At 36.3% G+C, this 20,973-nt stretch overlaps 1 protein-coding gene across 5 annotated transcripts in view; it reads right to left on the reverse strand.

The window, feature by feature from the left end:
• Nucleotides 1-20,973, reverse strand: part of SUGCT (succinyl-CoA:glutarate-CoA transferase) — a 735,535-nt gene that overhangs the window by 359,628 nt on the left and 354,934 nt on the right. For all 5 annotated transcript variants that reach the window (XM_054497215.2, XM_054497218.2, XM_063667374.1 and 2 more), the window contains one exon: nucleotides 12,515-12,617. In XM_054497215.2, coding sequence (XP_054353190.1) covers nucleotides 12,515-12,617 — 103 coding nt within the window. The remainder of the gene's footprint in view (nucleotides 1-12,514; nucleotides 12,618-20,973) is intronic.

Raw genomic sequence — 20,973 nt, forward strand, 5'->3', positions numbered from 1 at the left:
CTGATAGGGTAAAGATACATTTGGGTTATCTTGGAAAGAGGCAGGGTAAAGCGTGCAGGACAGGACTTTTGAAATACACCCTCTTCTTAGCAAAACAGCAATTTTTCTGGTGAAAATTATTTTTTAAAAAAATTGAAATTCTCTAGAAACTACTGTAGGTCATACAGCAAATGAAAAAACATTCATTCAAGAAAATCAACTCAATCTTAGTAAGAATGGTGAGGGTCCGTGGCATTTGAGCCATGGCTTATTCCATTAACCTCCACCATCACTACCAAGCTCTACACCTCTGCATTACAAAAGCTTTAACCGAGGCAGTCTACTCCAGGCAGGCGCAGCCAAGATAAGGAGGGCTTCCTCTCCACCTACCTTCCACTCCAGGACTATGGCTTTACCCCATGAGGAGCAGGCTGCTGTGTTTTTCACTTCTCATAGCCTGTGCTGCAGAAGCTACATTCTAGGCAGACATAGCAAAAATGACATGGTCTGCCTTCCCCCATCCCATCCCCACAAATGGGTGGAAGCTCTACCTTAGGCACGGCAGCCCAAGCAAACGGGGGTTCTTGTTGCCCCTGTTACAGCTTAATTGTAGGTAAAACGATCCACTGCAGAAGGACCAAGCCAAAAAGACTAAGGGCACTCACCATCACCACTTCTAGTTCTCACTCTTAGAGCAGAAATGTTACTCAGGAAAAGTGGAACTTACCCCAGAAGTCTGGTACAGTGGTAACAAGGTTTTGGCCTGGCAGAAAGGTAGGTCATAAGGATGAAGAGTTCTCCAGCTCTGCCTGAGGAGGCTATCCTTATGTGGAAGAGAGAGTGGAGAGTTCTAAGTCTAAGGGCATTGTTGAAAACAATACAGGTTTTTCTGGGGAGCAATTAAGAGAAAGATGTTAGCTTCATGATGCTAGCAAAACAGCAGACAAGCAAGTTTAATAGAATCAAAAAAGAGACAGTCAAGATGAGCCCTTCTGAGATCACAGGCAACTCTGTATGCAAGAAAGGATGTACACATGTGTTTGGCTTTACCAAGAAGGGGTAATCAAAGCACAATTTGGGGCCAGACCTGAAAGTATTCATCAAGTTGCATCCTGACCCATCCAAAAGGCAGTAGCCTCACTGGCATGAGGTACTTAAACTCTAACCAAACACTGAGTGAACAGTAAGCTGCTCTGACCCAAGGGCAATGCCTAGAAAGCTAGGCTTCAAAATCACACTGATCCATGGAAGTCTGGGCAACTATATGCATATTTAAAGGCTGGGTCCTCTCAGAAGCAATGGCAGAGGGAATCTTCACATTACCAGACCCTGGCTGAATGTGGATGGGTAGCAGGGGTAAGGGGGTGAGTAAACTACCTTAACTGTGATAGCAGTCTCTAAGTCAAGCACACACATCCAACTGTAAAGGATAAAAAATATAACTGGCCAAGAACAACCTTTGATAAATTAGTAGCTTATAACATATGAAGAGTGACCCCTAGGTCAAGATTAAAATCTCCTACCCCAAGGTGGAAGATAAAAACAATTGGAAAGACTCAGAGCTGGGACCTCAAAAGCTATGCACTGTAGGAAAGGTGGGTGGGGAAGAACACTTCGCAGAACTGGTTGGGCAAAGTTAACATCATTTGAACTAGTGAGCAACAAACAAAACAACCTTAGAGGTCGGGGAGGGGAGATCTAAAGTGTTCAGTTATCAACAAAAAATTATGAGACACACAAAGCACAGTAAAGTGTGACCAATATACAGAAAGAAGAAAGCTGGCAACAGAAACTTCCTTTGAAGAGATCCTGATGGTAGACTTAGGAGAAAAAAAAACTTCAAATCAGCTGTTATAAATATGCTCAAAGAACAAAAGAAAACCATGCTTAAAGAAGTAAAGGAAGGTATGTTGACACTCTCCTAAAGGAGATAATATCAATAAAGAGGTAGAAATTATTCAAGTTATTAAAAGGAACCAAATAGAAATTCTGGAGTCCAAAAGTACAATAACTGAAATGAAAAATTTACTTGAGGGGTTCAACCATAAATTTGAACTGGCAGTAGGAAGAATCAGTAAACTTATAAGATAGATTAATAGAGATAAGCAATCTGCAGAACACAGACAAAAAAGATTGGAGAAAAATAAAGCCTTAGAGAAATATGAAACATAATAAAATAGAAGAACATAAGTATAATGGAAGTACTAGAAGAAAAAAGAATTTTTAAAAATCAAAGAAAAAATGGCTGAAAACTATTCAGATTTTATGAGAAACATCCAAGAACCTCAATGAACTCAAATACATCAATTGTATAATCAACACATCCAAGAAGCTGAATGAACTGAAAATAGATTAACTGTTAATAGAACCACAAACATCCAGATATATCATACTAAAAATGTTCAAAGACAGAGGAAATCTTTCATCCTTGAACAGAGGAGCAAAATAAAAATGATACATTACACTCAAGGGAATCTAGTAAGATTAACACATTACTTATTATCAAACACAATGGAAGTCAGAAGGCAGTGGAATGACATATTCAAAGTGTTCAGCGAAGAAACTGTTTAACAAGAATCATATCCAGCAAAATATTTTTCAAAAAGATGGCAAACTAAAGGCAATCTCAGATCAAAAAAAGTGGAAAAAATTCACATTGCTAATAGACTTACATTAAAATGAACACCAAAGAAAATCTTTTAGGGTGAAAGTAACTAATATCATCAACATACTGAATCCATGCACACATAAAAAAGAGAGCACCAGTAAAAGTAATCATGTATGCAATTTCACAAAACAATACAGTTGAATATTTCTTCTCTTGATTGATTTAAAAAGCAATTTCAATAAACAATATGTATATAAGTGTATTGTTAGGCCTTTAACATATATAAATGTAACATATTTGACAATAATTACACAATCATTATGAGTAAGAGCAAAAAGCTATATTGAAATAAGAAAAAGACACCATTTAATAACTCAAATCAATAGCAAGAAACAAAGAATAAGATAGGGTTAACAAAAAGATTACTATAACAAATATTATCAATATAGACTTGCTCTTATTTCTTTCACCAGCTTCCATAAAAGATTTAACATTATATAAGACATAATATTAAATAAATCTAATACTATAAGAGTATATTGTTGAGTTTTTAATATACGTAGATGTGTTTTATATGTATATATGCACACACATACAAAAAGGAAGTGTGTAGCAGAAAACATTGTTTCGTTGTAATTAAATCAGTACAAAACTGAAGTCAATTTTGATAAATTGAGATGCATATTACAAGGCTTAGATAAAACAATAAGAAAACTCAAAAATATTACCTTAAAAATTATTAAGGGAATTAAAATGGTATGCTAGAAAATACCCACTTAGTACAAAAGAAGACAATAAAGTGGGAGCAGAGGGGTATAAAAGACATAAGACATAGAAAACATAAAGCAAAATGGCAGATGTAAATCCAACCTATCAATCATAACATTATGACTGGCTTGAATAACCTAATCAAAAGGTAGATATTTTCAGATTGAATTAAAGAAAAAAAACAGGATCCATCTATCTACCCTCTACATGAGACATACTTTAGAATCAAAGTTACAAACAGGTTGAAAATAAAAGGATGTATAATATAATCAATCACCATGGAAGAGAATAGAGTGGCTACACTAATATCAGAAAATAGATACTAAAACAAAAATGTTACTAGAATTAGAGAGACCTTCATACTGATAAGACAGACAAAGGGACCTAATAGACACCTACAAAATATTCCAACAGAATACAAATTCTTCCAAAAATACATGAAATATTCTACAAAATGGATTATATGCTAGGGCATAACAAGACTCAATGAATATAAAAGAGCTGAAATCACACAAAGTATGTTTTCAAACACAACGAGTGATATTAGAAATTAACATTAGAAAGTCTGGGAAATACATAACAGTGGATACTAAATAAGACATTCCTAAATAATCAAGAATTTATAAATAATCTCTTTATATTAATGGTGAATTGATTTTGAGCAAGATTAATTGACATGAAAATTCACTAGAAAATAAAAGTGTTTTCAACAATGGTACCGAGACAACTGGATCTAGGCCGGGCATGGTGGCTCACACCTGTTACCCCAGCACTCTGGGAGGCTAAGGTGTGCGGATCACTTGAGGCCAGGATTTCGAGACCAGCCTGGCCAACATGGTGAAACCCTGTCTCTGCTAAAAATACAAAAATTAGCAGGTGTGGTGGCACGCCCTTCTAATCCTAGCTACTGGGAAGGCTGAGGCATGAGAGTTGCTTGAGCCTGGGAGGCAGATGTTGCAGTGAGCCAAGATTGTGTCAGTGCACTCCAGCCAGGACAACAGACAAAGGCAATGCTCAAAGAAAAAAAAAATCTATTATTGGCCAGGTACATAATCCCAGCACTTTGGAAGGCTGAGGCAGGAGCACAGGCAGAGGCCAGAGGCTGAGACCAGCCTGGGCAACATAGTGAGATCTCATTTCTACAAAAAAATAAACAAAATTATCCAGGCAGTACAGCCTGGGAAACAGAGCAAAACCTTGTTTGTTTGTTGTTGTTTTTTTAAAAAAAGAAGAGATCTATTCTCCCAACAAATTTGAAGTAGAAAATACATTTTCCTTAACTATAGTCACTATACTGTATTTAAGTCTCCAGAACTTACTCATGTTATAAGTACCTTTATAAATGAAAAGTTTTATATTTGAAAGTTTGTACTCTTTGACCAACGTATCTTTCCATTTACAGTTAGCAAAGCTGACCTTCATTTTATGTTTATTGATTCTTTGGATTTTCCGAGTTTTGTACAAAGTGGCATCTTATGTCTTCTGCCCATTATTCTCTTAGAAATGTTAGTGTTTTCTATTGTTTCTAAGAGCTCTTAAGATATTTAGGTTATAACAGCATTCGGTCATATTCATTGCAATAACTTAATATTGCTCTGTAACTAAACTTTGTATTTTTATCATACCGATATGTACTTTACAGGTTTTCACTTTTACTAACCAAATTTATCAATTTCTTTTCTTTCTGACATCTTCTATTGCATTGATGCTTAGAAAACCTTTCCTTTTCTTAAAATCTAACTGATTTTCATGAATACTTTCTTTTAATTAAAAATAGTCTACAGTAAACTCTGAAACCTCTATTATCTGGGCATAAAGCATAGATATAATTTTAAGAGAAAAGTAACAGTTAATGTCCTTTATTTCAAACAGAAAATGTCTCCCTTTCTCCTCTTATTTGTCATGCTATTTTTATCACATACCAAATCTCTATGCATGTTTTAAAGTTTTTCTTTATGTTTCATTGATCTATCTCTTTATTTTTTGCTAGCCCCATTATTACGGTTTTGGAATATATTTAATTATGTATGATAATGCTTGCTTCCTTCTCATTACTTATGTTTAAACATACAAAATATTTGCTATTCTCGTCCACAAGTTTTTTATGGTAGACTTGAAAAACCACTTGCTAAAAAATTTCAGAAAAATATTCTACCAGGACTTTGATTGCAATTATATTAAAGCAATAAGTAATCTGGGAATAATTGATACCTTAACAATATTCAGTGTTTGCAGCCATGAATGACTATGTCTCTACATATATTCAAACCTTTTATTTCTCTCAATCAAGGTTAATATTGATAGTTTTCTGTATCTAGGCCTTGGATTTTTCTTTTCAACTCCCTCAAAAAAACCAAGCCTGAAAGCCCTAAAATCTGACATTATTTGTATGAGAAAAGAGAGTTGCTAACTTATTACATGTTTTCATTTTGTTACTATAGAAATCATTTGTTTGAGTAAAAGCTTTTCCTTCCAATACAAATTTAGAAGGTTGCCAAAAAGAAATGGGTAGTAGAATGCATGCTAATTATGTACTCCATACAGGACTTTTAAAAGATGAAATTCTTATGCCTTCAAAGCAAATACTATGATGATATTAAGTCTAAAATTATATGTTAGTTGGAGGCTAACAAATGACAATTAAAATAACTAAAAAGTGAGCAAAGCTGGAGAATAAAGTGAAGAACAAACTCCCACATATTTTTGTAATTGGCTAGCTTGATCCCGCCAACATTGCAGCCACTAGCCACATGTGGCTACTGAGTACATGAAATGAGACTAGTCTGCAACAAGTGCTATAAGCATAAAATGCACAATGGATTTCAAAGACAGCACAACATTTAAAATGTTTCATTAATGTTCTCCTTTAATTTTAATTGCACTTATATTTTGAATATTTTAAGTTAAATAAAATATATAATTAAAATTATACATTTTGCTATTAATTTAATATTAAATTAATTTTGCTATTTTATTTTTAAAATTTGCCCACTACATAATTTAAATTATAAATATGGCTTACATTATATTTTTATTGTAAAGCACTGTGCTAAACTATTTTCAAAAATTAGCTGGTACTAATTACTCTTTATTCTGGGTTGCAAAATGCCTCCAAATAGTATAATTCAGTTTTCTTGATTTTAATTTTTTACACATTAAAACAATTATGTCTTTGGCTTGCAAGTTCAAAGTTTAGTAAAAGTCAATGATTGTACTATATATTTCCACTCTGAAATATTATAGAAGTGTTCAGAAAATATAAAGTACATATGTGGAGCTTGATGAATAAACTATAGCACATGCTAGAGAAAGAGAGCGAGAAACAGAGAAAGAATAATGTTATAAGACATCAAAATATATTTTATGTACCAAGGTCACAAATAATTTCAAAATTACTAAATAGTAAAAGCTGAAACCCTCCATTATCTTCTTCTTAGTCATTGAGAAGAAATTTATTAGTAACAGAATAAACTAATTACAAAAGGCATTTAAAAGGATAAAGAGTTCTGGGGCAAATATGCTTAAGACATTTTAAATTTTTTTGTCAGATTTTAAACTTTTGTTACATCATTAAACAAGAAAATCCCAAGTTTTATGCCTGATATTTCTTGCTATTAGAAATGCTCAGAGCATTTATGTGTAACTCTTCTGTGACACTGAACACTTTCTACCTTAACCTAAACTGCAAAGTCCTTGAAATTTTGACAGCTTTGTCCTCTTGATTCACTTTCTACCATCGTACCACTCCTTGCCAAATACAAACACAAGACCATACACATAGTGGATGTCAATGATGATTTACTGAATGAAGGAAAGGATGACTGAATGAAGAAATGATTATGATCTCCTTTGCCCCTGTGTGTTATAGCTTAAAGACATTGTGTCCATAAAAAATGTGTCCAAATTTTGTAGGTATATAGAAGAAAAAGAACATAAAATGCCAGTAATGTCATACTAAGTCCTTGATTCTTATTCGACATTTTAACATTTCCTCTTAAATAATAACACAGGAAGTTTTTTGCAATAGGATAATTTTCTCAACTCAAGATAAAACTGTACACTATTGCCTCATACTTTATATATTAATATAAAACTGGGAGCTTAAACTCTCCATTTTTATTTTATTTAATCACCTACATCAAAAATACATTATTTCTTCAAATACTTAAAATATTACACCCAGGGATGATAAAACAAATACACAAATAATATGATGTATCTAAATTTGTACATCAGTTAAATGTGTCATGTATATTCAGAGACACACATAAAATTTATGTTTTTATCTCCTTGCCTACTAGGAATTATTTCCAGACCTACTATTTTACATCAGATCTTTACCAACAGTTTTCCAGTTGCAAAGACCACTGTATATATGTATTTCCCAGCAGTATTAGAAACAAGAATATAATTTTGCTTGACTCGTATAACCCTCTGAGGGCTATGAAACTGCATTTCAAGAAATATTAACTAATGTCATTTGAAAGGTGATCTTTAAAATGCATCAGAAGTGAGTGTGGGTGTGTTTGTGTGTATGTGTGTGTGTGTGATAGAAAGGTCTTGAAAAATAACTCTGTATTTTGGGGGTGCTTCTGATGTTTGCTATATGAACATTGGCCTTTTTAAAAAAAATAAGATGCTCAGATATTTTGCCAAAATGTGCTAAAACAAAATCACTCAGATAATATGAGGTAGTCTAGAGATTAATAAACTCTCCAATTTCAAAAGCTTATACAAATAATGAGATGAAAACAGATAATTTTCAGCCATCAAATATTTCAAGACTTCACTCTGTTTCTATGACATATTCATCCCATACGAAAGATTTGCTAAAGGGGTTGTAATGGCCTTCTGGGACAGGAAGAATAAGGTTTCTGGAGAAAATGTTAAATCAATTTTGATGGTGATGCGAAGTTAAGAAAGGGTTGTTAAGGGATGGCTTGCTGCCACAGGGTGGGGTTTTGTTTTGGTATCCTTTTAGAGCCTGCAGGTGTTTGGCACTAGTTAAAATCAGGGCCAGCTGTGATATTTCAATAGTTCTGATATTTTCCTCCCAATAGTTCTCAGAAGTGATGCTTCAGAGTGATGTCTTACACCTGATATATTCGACTTGTGTGGTACAAATGTGAAGACTCTATTAAATAACACCAGTTTTGTGACACCCTTTGCCCTCTCTTCCCTACCCTCAGGTCATGGCATCCATGACAAAGAAAAACACTAATCAGAGGCTTCAATCACTCATAGTTTTTAACTGAGCAGTTTAATCAAAGATGGTGATACACTGGAATCACCAAGTAAAAAGTCTAAAGCAAAGCCTAAAAGCAGAATGGCACATTCCCTTTTGATTCTCAATGTAGACAATGATGCTTTTAATCCCTCTCAGTGGTGAGATATATACCTATGTTTGCAGGAATTCGAATAGTTTCTATTAAAAGCTGTATTTTCTTTTAAGTGTGTTTGGGTTGGAAACCCTCAAACCACAATGTATTTCATGCACATGTTCCCGAGGGTATGTTAAATAGGACCATACTGAGGTCATCTAGTAAGTTTTTGAAACTTTTTAAGAATTCCTTTAATGTACTGCACAATCTTGGCTTGATTAAAAGAAGATATTTTAAGAAAGCACTTGGAAAAATGACTGGCTATTAAAATCTATATGCAGATAATCTATATTATACATCTATAATGCACAGAGCTTTCCACAGATAATTTGTCATTGAGAGAGAAAGACAATAAAACTCCCACTCTAAGGGTTTTGAATAAAAACTCCTCAGAACTTTCAGTAAATGCAGACCAATCCCCCTCCACCCAGCCTGCAGTATTCTTTTTTTTTAATTATATGTTCTTTTTTTTTTTTTTTTTTTATACTTTAGGTTTTAGGATACATGTGCGCAATGTGCAGGTTAGCCAGCCTGCAGTATTCTTGATTGACTTAACAGTGGATGCCTGTAGGATCACTTTAACTGTGCAAAGGTCTGTCACATATAGTCAGAGGATAAAAGGTAGACAATCTCTCATTTATCCATGAAAAAAAAAATATCATCTGTTGTTTTGGTTGAATCAAAAAATCAAGTTACCTCAATCCATGAGACTATGATGAAACTGTTAGGCTAGAAATAGTTTCTACCATCAAGTAAATTTTTGTTGTCTCCAACTTCAAACCACAAATGAAATGCTGTAAATGGTCTACTTGAGAAGTAGGCACTCAAATTTTTCTGCCGTTACTGAGTCTCCCAATCCTGGCTTTTGTTGTTGTTGTTAGACATACCCCTTTTTCACTTTATCAAAGTCTCCATTCCTGCGCCATGTTCCAGGCCTTGTACTTCAACCAAAGCAATTTTCAGTTGAACTAGCAGCTGTGCTGGCACAGCGCACACGGAGAGTGGGCCACACGCGCCAGCGGTGCGTTCCCACATCTGAACAGAAGTGGCCGTTTCTATGCACCCAGGGCCAAGAAACTCTACAGCTCATCAGAGGCAAAACAAGGGAGGATACCTTAAACGGAAATCACACTTAGAAAAAACTTTTACGGAAAATGAAAAATAAAAGGGTTTTCAATCATCAGAAATGAGGAAGGGAAGTTCTCTTCCTGGCATAGAGTTTGCAGATATATTTTTATAAAAGGATAGCAGAGTGCAAGCTTAACTTAATGATCCCCATCCCCAAAGTTACACTGGATTTTCCTCTATCCACTATCCAAAGGTAAGTAAAACAAGTTAAACAAGACTATAACCTTAAAGGGCACCATCATAACCACAGCTACTACTAGGCATTGGCTGTTTACCATCTTGCAATCCCTGTGCTGTTCCCTTCATAAACAGTATCTCAGATGCTATTTCACCATTTTACACTTAAGGAAACTAAAGTCTAGAAGTTTATAATAAACTGCCCAACAATTTTGACTCCATGGTCTTAACCATTATGTTACACTGAGTTCCCTCAGATCACCAAGGGTTTTCCAACTAGCCCTGAAGATAGAGCTTGTCAGCCTCACTCAGGAGTACACAGGATGATAGTTATGGTGGGGAGGATTTTTAAAAGGGGAGGGGGGACTGCGCAAGAGCAGCTTGATTATTTGGAAAGCTTGCACATTCCAGTTAAACAACTCATTAACCCCTACCTTTCTAATAAATAAATTCAAAATGGACTTAAATAGCAGGTATACATTGTGTACTGAATTTCTGCTAAGTCACAAGCACTGGATATATCATAAGTTTGTTGAATAAATGAATGAACTAAGTCATCACAGTTAGATGTTATCTTGAGGGTTTTCAAAAATAATCTGTTTTACACAAATTTACACACAGGGCAGTTTGTAGAGACATTTGTAATAGTATGAAAAGCTTGTACGTTGACTTAGGTAATATAAGTGTTCTCCATTTTGGAAAGTAGGCTAATGACTGAAAATATGCCATAGACCAATAACAAAAATTTTTATAGTTCCAGAAGAATTGAGATGCAAAGATTAAAGTAATTACATTGAACCACAAGAGAAAATTAGGTATAAAAATCCTAATTATCCTATATTCACTTTGAGCTAGCCAATAAAGTGAATTATTTTAAGATAGTGGGTGGGATTATAAATCTTTGTTTATCAAAGCCTAAAAAATAGGTAGCGTTAGAATATACTTAATATATTTTTAAATAATATATTTAAAAATAATTCTTTGCTTTGGTGCCTTCATCTCTGATAAAACACAGATGGAGCAATAGAAATGCTAATGGAAAAACTCTTAGGAAATATCTCCAGAAAAATGTACCCTCAAACTGAGGTAAACACGAAGTTCTACGTAACACCTCAATACACGACAGCTTCAAATGATGGCTTGGCCTCACTCAAAGTTATAAAGTGAGAAAAACAGTCCCCTGGTCTACAATATTCAGAGTATGCACAATGCTACCTCCTTGTAAAGAATCACCAGGCATTAATCCACTGATGGTGTGGGGTCCCTTTCAGATGAATTCACATAGTACACACCAAATGGGCCCCTTTATCTCAAATACTTATTGACCATTATTGACCAATGTTTTAACATGAACAAAGCCTTGAGATATTCACAATCTTGGCTGAAAAAATAGCACAAGCAGAATTCCTGAATTCATTCACTTTTTTTCTCCAGTAAACGTAGTAACCATTAAATTTAAAATATTTCAATTTTCTTTTAAGCAGATATTCATGTAAGATAAAAGGCACCAAAGGTTTTCCAACAAAGGTCTCCTCCCTCAAAAGGTGTATTCTATGCTCAGTAATTTATTTCTGAGAAAAACCTGCCACTATATAAATATAAAGAACCCAAGAAAATATACCCCATAGTTTTGAATGTTGGAAACTGACAAGACAGTTGAATAATCATAGTGAAAGCTTTAAAATGGAGTCCCTCTACTTTGGGGGATCAATGGATGAATTTGAGAAATGGTAAATTGCTTGTAGTTATATTGATTGAAGTAATAAAATCAAAACATTATTTTCACATCATCTAAAAATAATCACTTGAACAATGTTGTAAAGTAAATATATTTTCAGGTGACCCTGCTCCTGGAGCCCAAAAAGGAGCCTGATAAGCAATGTAGAGCACAAATATCTATCTGTGTAAAATTTATGCCTTACAAATAACATATATTCATCAAAGCAAACAAAGTCCTCTCATTTGCAGAATTAAATATGACCTGCTCTGTACATTTTAAGATAAACATATGATCAGAGAGATAATCATATGATCAGAGGTATAATCATATGATCAGAGGTTTATACATATAATCATATGATCAGAGGTTTAAGATAATCATATGGTCAGAGGTATGAAAGTTCTCATATTTCTTCCTACAAAGAATAGTCTCTGAGTACCCAACCCCAATATCTCAATTGTGTATATTTCTGTTTTTCAGGAAAATTAAATACCCTGGCCACAGAAACTTCATGTAGTAGCTGATGAAGAAATACAGTGTATTAAATCTAACAGAGACATAAGTATGCTTATGGACAGGCACTTCTAAGTTCTGGTTCTTTTTATCTCAGACCCACAAACAATTTTAATATGATGGTGAAAATTCACATCATGTGACTTAAGTTTGCGATCAATGGCAAAGGTACCTTGATATAAGTCAATCTGGACAGAAAACAGAGGCAAATGCTTGTGTTGTTAAACTTCAAAAACAAACCTGAGGTTCTGCAAATACATTCTTCATGTTGTTGATTGGGCCATACGGGACTCCACTGCCTTCAAAAAGATGTAACCACTTGCTGGTCAGTTCTTCTTCAAACCTAAGCAGACAAACAAGGATAAATTTTTTACACAGGAAGGAATGTAACACAGCCTCTTCTATCATGTGGCCCTCTTTCAAAGCAAGCAATAGTGATAAAACTGTGTTTCCTAGTCTTTCTTTACACCTCATTTGAGAGAAGGTTGTCTGTATGAAATGACTTGAGTGGCCCTGTAGTGGATAAGAGTAGCCACCCAGGTGCTAGTGTTTAAAAATCCATCATTTAGAGATGTAATTCTTCCTATTTCTATTGCTATGAACTCTCTGAGCAATTTACGAATTTAATAATAATAATATCATTGTACTTTGAGTGTGAAGTCATTGGGCAATATGTCTTTTAGGTTTCAGGTAGTGGAAATCAGGTTAGGATAGGCACTGATATATTATTCTTCAAAACAAAAAAAAATACTAATATAGCTGTTTTAAGAAAGCTTTGGGAAAAGTACACAAAAATTAATGGTCACAACCATTGGCCTACAAACAACCTTTGCACTGTGATTTACTAACCAACACAACTCAAGACATGCAAAGAGTGATATTTCAGTTTAACCAACAAAACTCAAATTCATCCAAATCCTTTGTCTGTTTTATTTCTACTATAATTTAAAATTGGACTTCACAGACAGAAAAGCACATGGATTTTCTTTATTTTCTCTAATAGGTCTTAAGGAAGGGAAGCTAACACATTTATGAGATTTATTGTTTTATATTTCTTCTCTGTAAAAACAGTGAACACAGAAATAAAATCTTGGATCTATAGGGACACCACAACACAATTAGTTTCTAAGGTATGAAGAATTTCAGAATTATTGATTATTAAAATATCAAACCTGTTTTAATTAATTAATAATCTAGGTAACAAAAGAGACATTTTTAAAATATTAGCCAAAGTAGACTAAAATGTTTTACTAATATGAAAGGGCTAGTGAAACAATAGTAGAGTATTCATGGACTTCCCTTCAGTTCTCCTGTACATAGCTAGAATTAGCTTCAAATCTGCAGACTCCAGAGGAAACTGTATTAAATTTACTTCTTTCACCATTAAAAAAAAAAAAAGCATAGGAATACTTTCGGCCAGGTGTGGTGGCTCACACCTGTAATCTCAGCACTTTGGGAGGCCAAGGCGGGTGGATCACCTGAGGTCAGGAGTTCGAAACCAGCCTGACCAAAATGATGAAACCCTGTCTCTACTAAAAATACAAAAATTTAGCCGGGCATGGTGGCGGGTGGCTGTAATCCCAGCTACTTAGGAGGCTGAGGCAGGAGAATCCCTTGAACCCAGGAGACAGACATTGCAGTGAGTGAGGTCGCACCATTGCACTCCAGGCCTGGACAACAAGAGCAAAACTCCATCTCAAAAAAAAAAAGAATAGTTTCAATAGTTTCAATACTGAAGGACACTTTATTGATTGCTGTGTAAGAGAAGAAATGAAAAACGAGAAATAAGAAGAAAAACATGGAAATAAATGTATGTTCCAAAATAAGGCTACTATATGAACAATGATGTTCAATCATATAAGTTTTTATTTAAGGATATAATAAATATTTTTTATAAAGGTAGTATTACATTTCACTAGGAATCTAATCAATTCTATCCACACATTCATTTACTGATTGCCCACTATACACCAAGTATTGATTTTTGTTTTTAAGTATATGCCTTCCATTTTCTCTCCAATTCGATGGATAAGGATTTTTTATTATACATTTTATTTCAGTCCAGTAATGTTAACTACCCCTATGTGGTACACAATAAAATACTTCACTTCTAAATATAGTTTTAAAAAATCTTTAATAAGAATAACAATGCCAGGTTAAATGTTTGGGCTCTAATCAATTCTTTACATTCTTACTTTCTTTTCAATGACTGTTCCAGTCATCTCCTGGCCAAGGCTTCCTAAAATATATATAGATAAATATCATCAGAATGATATATGCTGAAAGAATAAAAGAGATACTTTGAACCTGTAGCCTTTTCAATGAGGGTGTCAATTACTTAAGTTTTCATAAATGGAGTGTTAAAACAGTTAGCCTGATAAATTTTCAAGACAACAGAATTTATCACCACTGGACTCACCAAAGTGGCCTGAAAGATCTACACAGCAAATGCATGTCAATATCCAAACAACCCATGGCTGCAGGTTAGCCAACAGAAAACTCAAGGGAATAGTTGAAGTTTTAGTATTTATATAAGCTTTTCACCACTGGGCAAAAGAGAGGGATTTATTTCATGTTATGGAAAACAACGGATGCACTCTGGAAATGAGACTGCGGGAGCTGCAGTTGTGACCACTGTTTGTGTCTTTGCGTGGGTGTGGGTGTGGAAGGGTTCTGAAATGCCATGAACTCAATCAGAGAGAGACAGAACATCGTTGCATTCCACTGCTCTCAGAGGACATATCCATCATTTTTTTTCTAAAAATCTATCTCTTGATCTAAATCGGATGTGGAATCCTTTATGCAAAAAGCTGTAAGCACATGTTTTTATTAACCACAAAAATTCTGCTAAAAAAAATTTAAAAAGCTGATCTAAATCACTCAGGGCAATAGATTTCAGAAGTTAAAACAAAAGAGTGTCCTCAGATCCAGCTTAGCAAGTGAAGCTAGGGCCTTCACTGGGAAATTATTTGGAGACTCACGAACAACTCAAATTTAATTGGCAACTTACTAAATCAACACATATATTTCATTCTAGATTTTTGTAAATTCACTTAATGCTGGGAATGAGTATTATGAATCAAACAGTATCATTTAGATAGGTGAAGCACAGCTGATGTTAAATTTCCTAACATCAAAATTCCACTTAAGAAATGAAACATTCTTCTCTTTATAAAATGAATTAAAGTTGCAAATGAGACAAATACAAGACCAAAGAGAAACTAATAAGAGATCTCAGCCATGAAGGTGAGAGTTGGAAATAATCGTGACATTAGTGACAACTAAATGCTGGTTATTAAATTGTTTAGTCTATATTTTGTCAATTTTATCTTCACAACCGGACTATACGGTATTATCCTCATTTGACCAATAGGAAACTCAGGTTCAGAGAAATTAGCTTGCTCAAATTCATACAGCTTTTAGAGTCAGATGTCATGTTTAAAGCTGAGACTGCATAACTCCAAAACCACGTTCTAACACATAATGACTGTAGCAGAATACATTCAGAATGCATAGCTTCACATATTTTATTCATTATATATGGTCACAGCTAAAAAATGAAGGAGCAGAGGTGAAACTGTTCATTTTTTGCACTAATAATATGCTTCTTCACTTCTATCGTATATACCTCGGTATATATTATTACATTGATACACATTCATTCCCAATGCTTTTAGCAAGAGTTTGTTTTGCATCTGCCATGGAGATTGCAATAAAAAAGACCGTCCCTGTGTTAAGAGTTCATATAGTCTAATGGAGAACACAGCTATGAAAATAGATGAATTACAATGCAGGATACTGAAACAAAGATACAAAGAAACAACTTATGGTTGAAGCAACAAAAAGGGAGACTTGCACTGGACCCACGGAGACAGGAAAGGGTTCAAAAACAATGCGATATTTGAGCCAAGTGTTGAAAGACAAGTTAGAATTAGACATGTGAAAGATGAGAGAAAGGCTCTTCCAGGTAGAAAGAGCAATATGTACAAAGATTTAACTTGGAAAGAATCTGAAATCTCCTGTGCCCCAAGTGGCAGAAGATGAAATGTGACAGAGTTTAGAACCAGAATGCAAAGCAACTTGTCTGCTATGCTAAGAATATTGGATTTCTTCTTGCAACAAGGAACCCAGAGAGGTCTTTAGGCAGGGGACTGACCTACTCAGCACAGATGATGTAGGTGAGACTAGAGATGTATGGCTGATGTAGATGAGAAACTTGACAGGAAGCAACATACGCTTTGCCTCTGATGCATCCAAAATCTGCTGATTAGTAGTATCTTCCATATTATCATCAATAACAAAAACAAGTTCCCATTTGAAAAAAAAAATTGTTTTCTAGACATTCCCAACCCTTTTAATTACTCTTATATATCTGTTTTCAATCCACCATCTCTCCTGAGCCTCTGAAATCTGGTTTGGTCATGAATGCCTTTTCTTACCCAGTCTCTAAAGGTCTCCAGTGATCATTTGTCAAATCCAATATTCTTTTCATGGTTGTCATACTACATCACTATGTAGTATTTGATGATGTTAACTATTCTACCCAGAGGTCTTGTGACACCATTCTCCCTTGGTTTCCTAGATTATTATTATAATTTTTTTTTTTGAGACAGAGTTTCGCTCTATCGCCCAGGCTGGAGTTCAGTGGTGCAATCTCGGCTCACTGCAACCTCGACCTCCCAGGTTCAAGTGATTCTCCAGCCTCAGCCTCCCAAATAGCTGGGATTACAGGTGCCCACCACCACGCCTGGCTAATTTTTGTATTTTTAGTAGAAACGGGTTTCACCATGTTTGCCAGACTGGTCTCAAACTCCTGACCTCAGGTGATCCTCCTGCCTTGGCCTCCCAAAGTGCTGGAATTACAGGCATGAGCCACCACACCCGGCCCTCCCTTGGTTCTCTAAACACTGCTTTGGACATTTGTGCTTTTTTTTTTGACACTCCCAATATTCTTTGTTCTCTTTTACTCACCTAAGTCATCTTGTCATTTCTATGCAGATGACACCCAAATCCATATTACCAGCCCAGACCTTTCTTTCCCTAGTTCCCTTTTTCTATGTACCATAGGATAATTCCACTCAGATGTATTAGCATCCCCATGATATCATGACCATGGAAGACTTTATGATTTCCATTTCCTTCAAAAACCTAGGATTCCTCACTTGCCAGAACTCACACCCTTGGCTAAACCTGGAACTCCTTCCTTTTCATCATTTCTTATAACTTAGATACAATTGCCTTATAGAATCAACTACTCCTCCATTCGCACTGTAACTACCACAGTCCTGGCCCTTGATTCCGCACACCGAGACTATAGCAATATCTGGTTAAAAACATATTGCCTCCAATATTCCTCCTTCCAAAAAGTCACCAATGTTAGGGGTGTCTCAAGTCTGTTTGACTGTCACCTTCCCCAGTACCACTATCTTCTCTCACACTAAAAACAGACTGTTTCTTGACTGCCATTTACACAATAATTAGAAGATAACTGGCGCTCAATATTTGCTGAATGAGTGAATATATGATGATTTGGAAAGAATAAAAGTCTCTCAGTGACATTAGTTTGAATTAATGTGGTACATAATTGTCTCCTAAAACCTTGGAAAGACTATGTTTAATTAGACCCAGACACTGAGAAAAGGATAATTTGAGACCCTTAGATTAAACTGGAATAGCACAGCATCTCCTCTTAATTTTTCTTTGAGACTAGTCCCTAAATTCTGTATGTCTTGCAGAAAATCTTGCAGTATGTCTTAGGGAAAAAAAAATTCACATTTCAAAAACTGACTAACATACAAATGCTTAAAACATCATGTTTCAATTTAGGGACTTCCTATACTTTCCAGAGTCATAAGATCTCAGGAATTCAAATGACCTTAAAAATCCATTCTTTTAGAGTGACAGCAGCAAGATGAAGGAATAGGCATTCTATAGCTGAACTCCTCCACAAAGAAATCCAACTAGTAACTATCATCAGGCAAAAGTCTCAGTCTGAATATTCAAGGACTTGAGAGGCTGAGACATCCCATTGCACCAAAAAACTGAGAAAAACTATAATGAAATGGTAAGAACAATTCTCTGGCCACGTCACTTCTCTCCCAAGCCAAAACAGTATCACACACTGTGAATTGCCCTATATTCACAATTTCTGCAGTGGGAAAAGTGGAGCTCAAAGCAGACATTCAGGTTCCCCACCATTCCGAGAACTCATGAGAAATTTTGAGAGTACCAGCAGGGCTAGACCACCTAGGCTCAGTTAGAAACAAAGCACAGGGTTGGAGCTCATAGCAACAAATATACAAACCTTGGTGGTTGCTCTGCATTCTGGCCAATGAAGGTACCACACAAGAGAAACTAGCCAACAACATTACGCTGCAGGAAACACAGACCACAGGTCTTCCAGGCTTGAACCCATGACCAGCCTCCACACAAAGCTGGTGCTCTCATTGAGTCTTCCTCAGATTGATTCCAGACAGCTTCTGTACCAGCTGTATAAGTCAAGGAACTCAAGCCTGGGTGGCACTGGCCATGGTTGTCCTGGGCTTAGAGCTCCTTCTAGTGCTGCAATAGCTATAGTGATCATAGGCTTTGGGACCACTACAGAGGGTCTGCTCAAGATTTCTAGACAGGCTTACTGTTGAGGAACATTACTAGGCATAACCAGATGGTGAGGACTGTAACAAATATCTCCTTCAATTCACAGGCATCAAAACACAACCACAAGGATCAGGAACAATCAAGGAAACATGACATCACCAAATGGACAAAATAATGTGCTGGGGACTGACCTTGAAGAGATAGAGATCAGTGAAGTGCATGACAAAGTATTCACAATAGCAGTCTGTGTGTGTGTGTGTTTTGTTTTGTTGTTTGTTTTTGTTTTGTTTTGTTTTGTTTTGAGACAGAGTCTCGCTCTGTCACCAGGCTGGAGTGCAGTGGTGTGATCTTGGCTCACTGCAACCTCGACCTCCTGGGTTCAAATGATTCTCCTGCCTCAGCCTCCTGAGTAGCTGGAACTACAGGCATGCACCACTACATCCAGCTAATTTTTGTATTTTTAGTAGAGACAGGATTTCACCATATTGTCCAGGATTGTCTCTATCTCTTGACCTCAGGTGATCCTCCTGCCTCGGCTTCCCAAAGTGCTCGGATTACAGGCGTGAGCCACCATGCCTGGCACAAAATAGCAGTTTTAAGGAAGCTCAGTGAACTTAAAGAAAATACAGAGAAACAAATGTCAGAGAAATGTAACAGAGAAATTAAAATAATTTTTTTAAAACCCCAAATCCTGGAGCTGAAAATGAAGTGAACCCTCACCCCCCAAAAAAAAACTGCAACAGAGAACATTAAAAGCAGAATTCACCAAGTAGAAGAAACATCTGTGAATTCAAAGTCAGATTATTTGAAAATATACGGGCAGTGGAGAAAAAGAAAAAAAAATGAAGAATGCTTAATGGAAGTATGAGACCACATTAAAAGAGCAGTTGTTGGCATTCAAGAGAGTGGAGAAAGGTAAAGGGGTACAACCACATTTAAAGAAATAACAGCAGGAAAACTCCCAAGCCTGAAGAAAGATACAAATATTTGTTCACAGAAAAATCAAAGATCTCCAAACAGATTTCATCAAAATCAGGCTAACCAAATATATATTATAATCAAACTGTCTAATATCAAAACCATAGGATACTGAAAGCAACAAGAGAAAAGAAGCAATTAACATATAAGCAACTTTCAATACACCTGGCAGAAGATTTCTCAACAGAAACATTTACAGGTCAGGAGAGAGTGAAATGATATATTTAACACATTGAAGGAAAATAACCATCAACTAGGAATACTGTACCCAGCATGTTATCCTTCAGAAATAAAGGAGAAATAAAGACTTTTCTAGACACATAAAATCTAAGGAAATCCATCCTGCCTTACCAGAAATGCTAAAGATCGTTCTTCAAGCTGAAAGAAAAGGACATGAGTGAGTAATATGAAAAATCTGAAGTATAAAACTCACTGAGGGGGAGGAGCCAAGATGGCCGAATAGGAACAGCTCCAGTCTACAGCTCCCCGCGTGAGCGATGCAGAAGACGGGTGATTTCTGCATTTCCATCTGAGGTACAGTGTTCATCTCACTAGGGAGTGCCAGACAGTGGGCGCAGGTCAGTGGGTGAGGGCACCGTGCACCAGCCGAAGCAGGGGCGAGGCATTGCCTCACTCGGGAAGCGCAAGGGGTCAGGGAGTTCCCTTTCCAGGGGTGACAGAGGGCACCTGGAAAATCGGGCCACTCCCACCCCAATACTGTGCTTTTCCGACGGGCTTAGGAAACGATGCACCAGGAGATTATAGCCCGCACGGAGTCTCGCTGATTGCTAGCACAGCAGTCTGAGATCAAACAGCAAGTCGGCAGCGAGGCTGAGGGAGGGGCGCCCGCCATTGCCCAGGCACGCTTAGGTAAACAAAGCAGCCAGGAAGCTTGAACTGGGTGGAGCCCACCACACCTCAAGGAGGCCTGCCTGCCTCTGTAGGCTCCACCTCTGGGGGCAGGGCACAGACAAACAAAAAGACAGCAGTAACCTCTGCAGACTTAAATGTCCCTGTCTGACAGCTTTGAGGAGAGCAGTGGTTCTCCCAGCACACAGCTGGAGATCTGAGAACGGGCAGACTGCCTCGTCAAGTGGGTCCCTGACCCCTGACCCCGGAGCAGC

Source organism: Pongo pygmaeus, chromosome 6 (genome assembly GCF_028885625.2).
Source record: "Pongo pygmaeus isolate AG05252 chromosome 6, NHGRI_mPonPyg2-v2.0_pri, whole genome shotgun sequence".
Taxonomy (NCBI): Eukaryota; Metazoa; Chordata; class Mammalia; order Primates; family Hominidae; genus Pongo; species Pongo pygmaeus.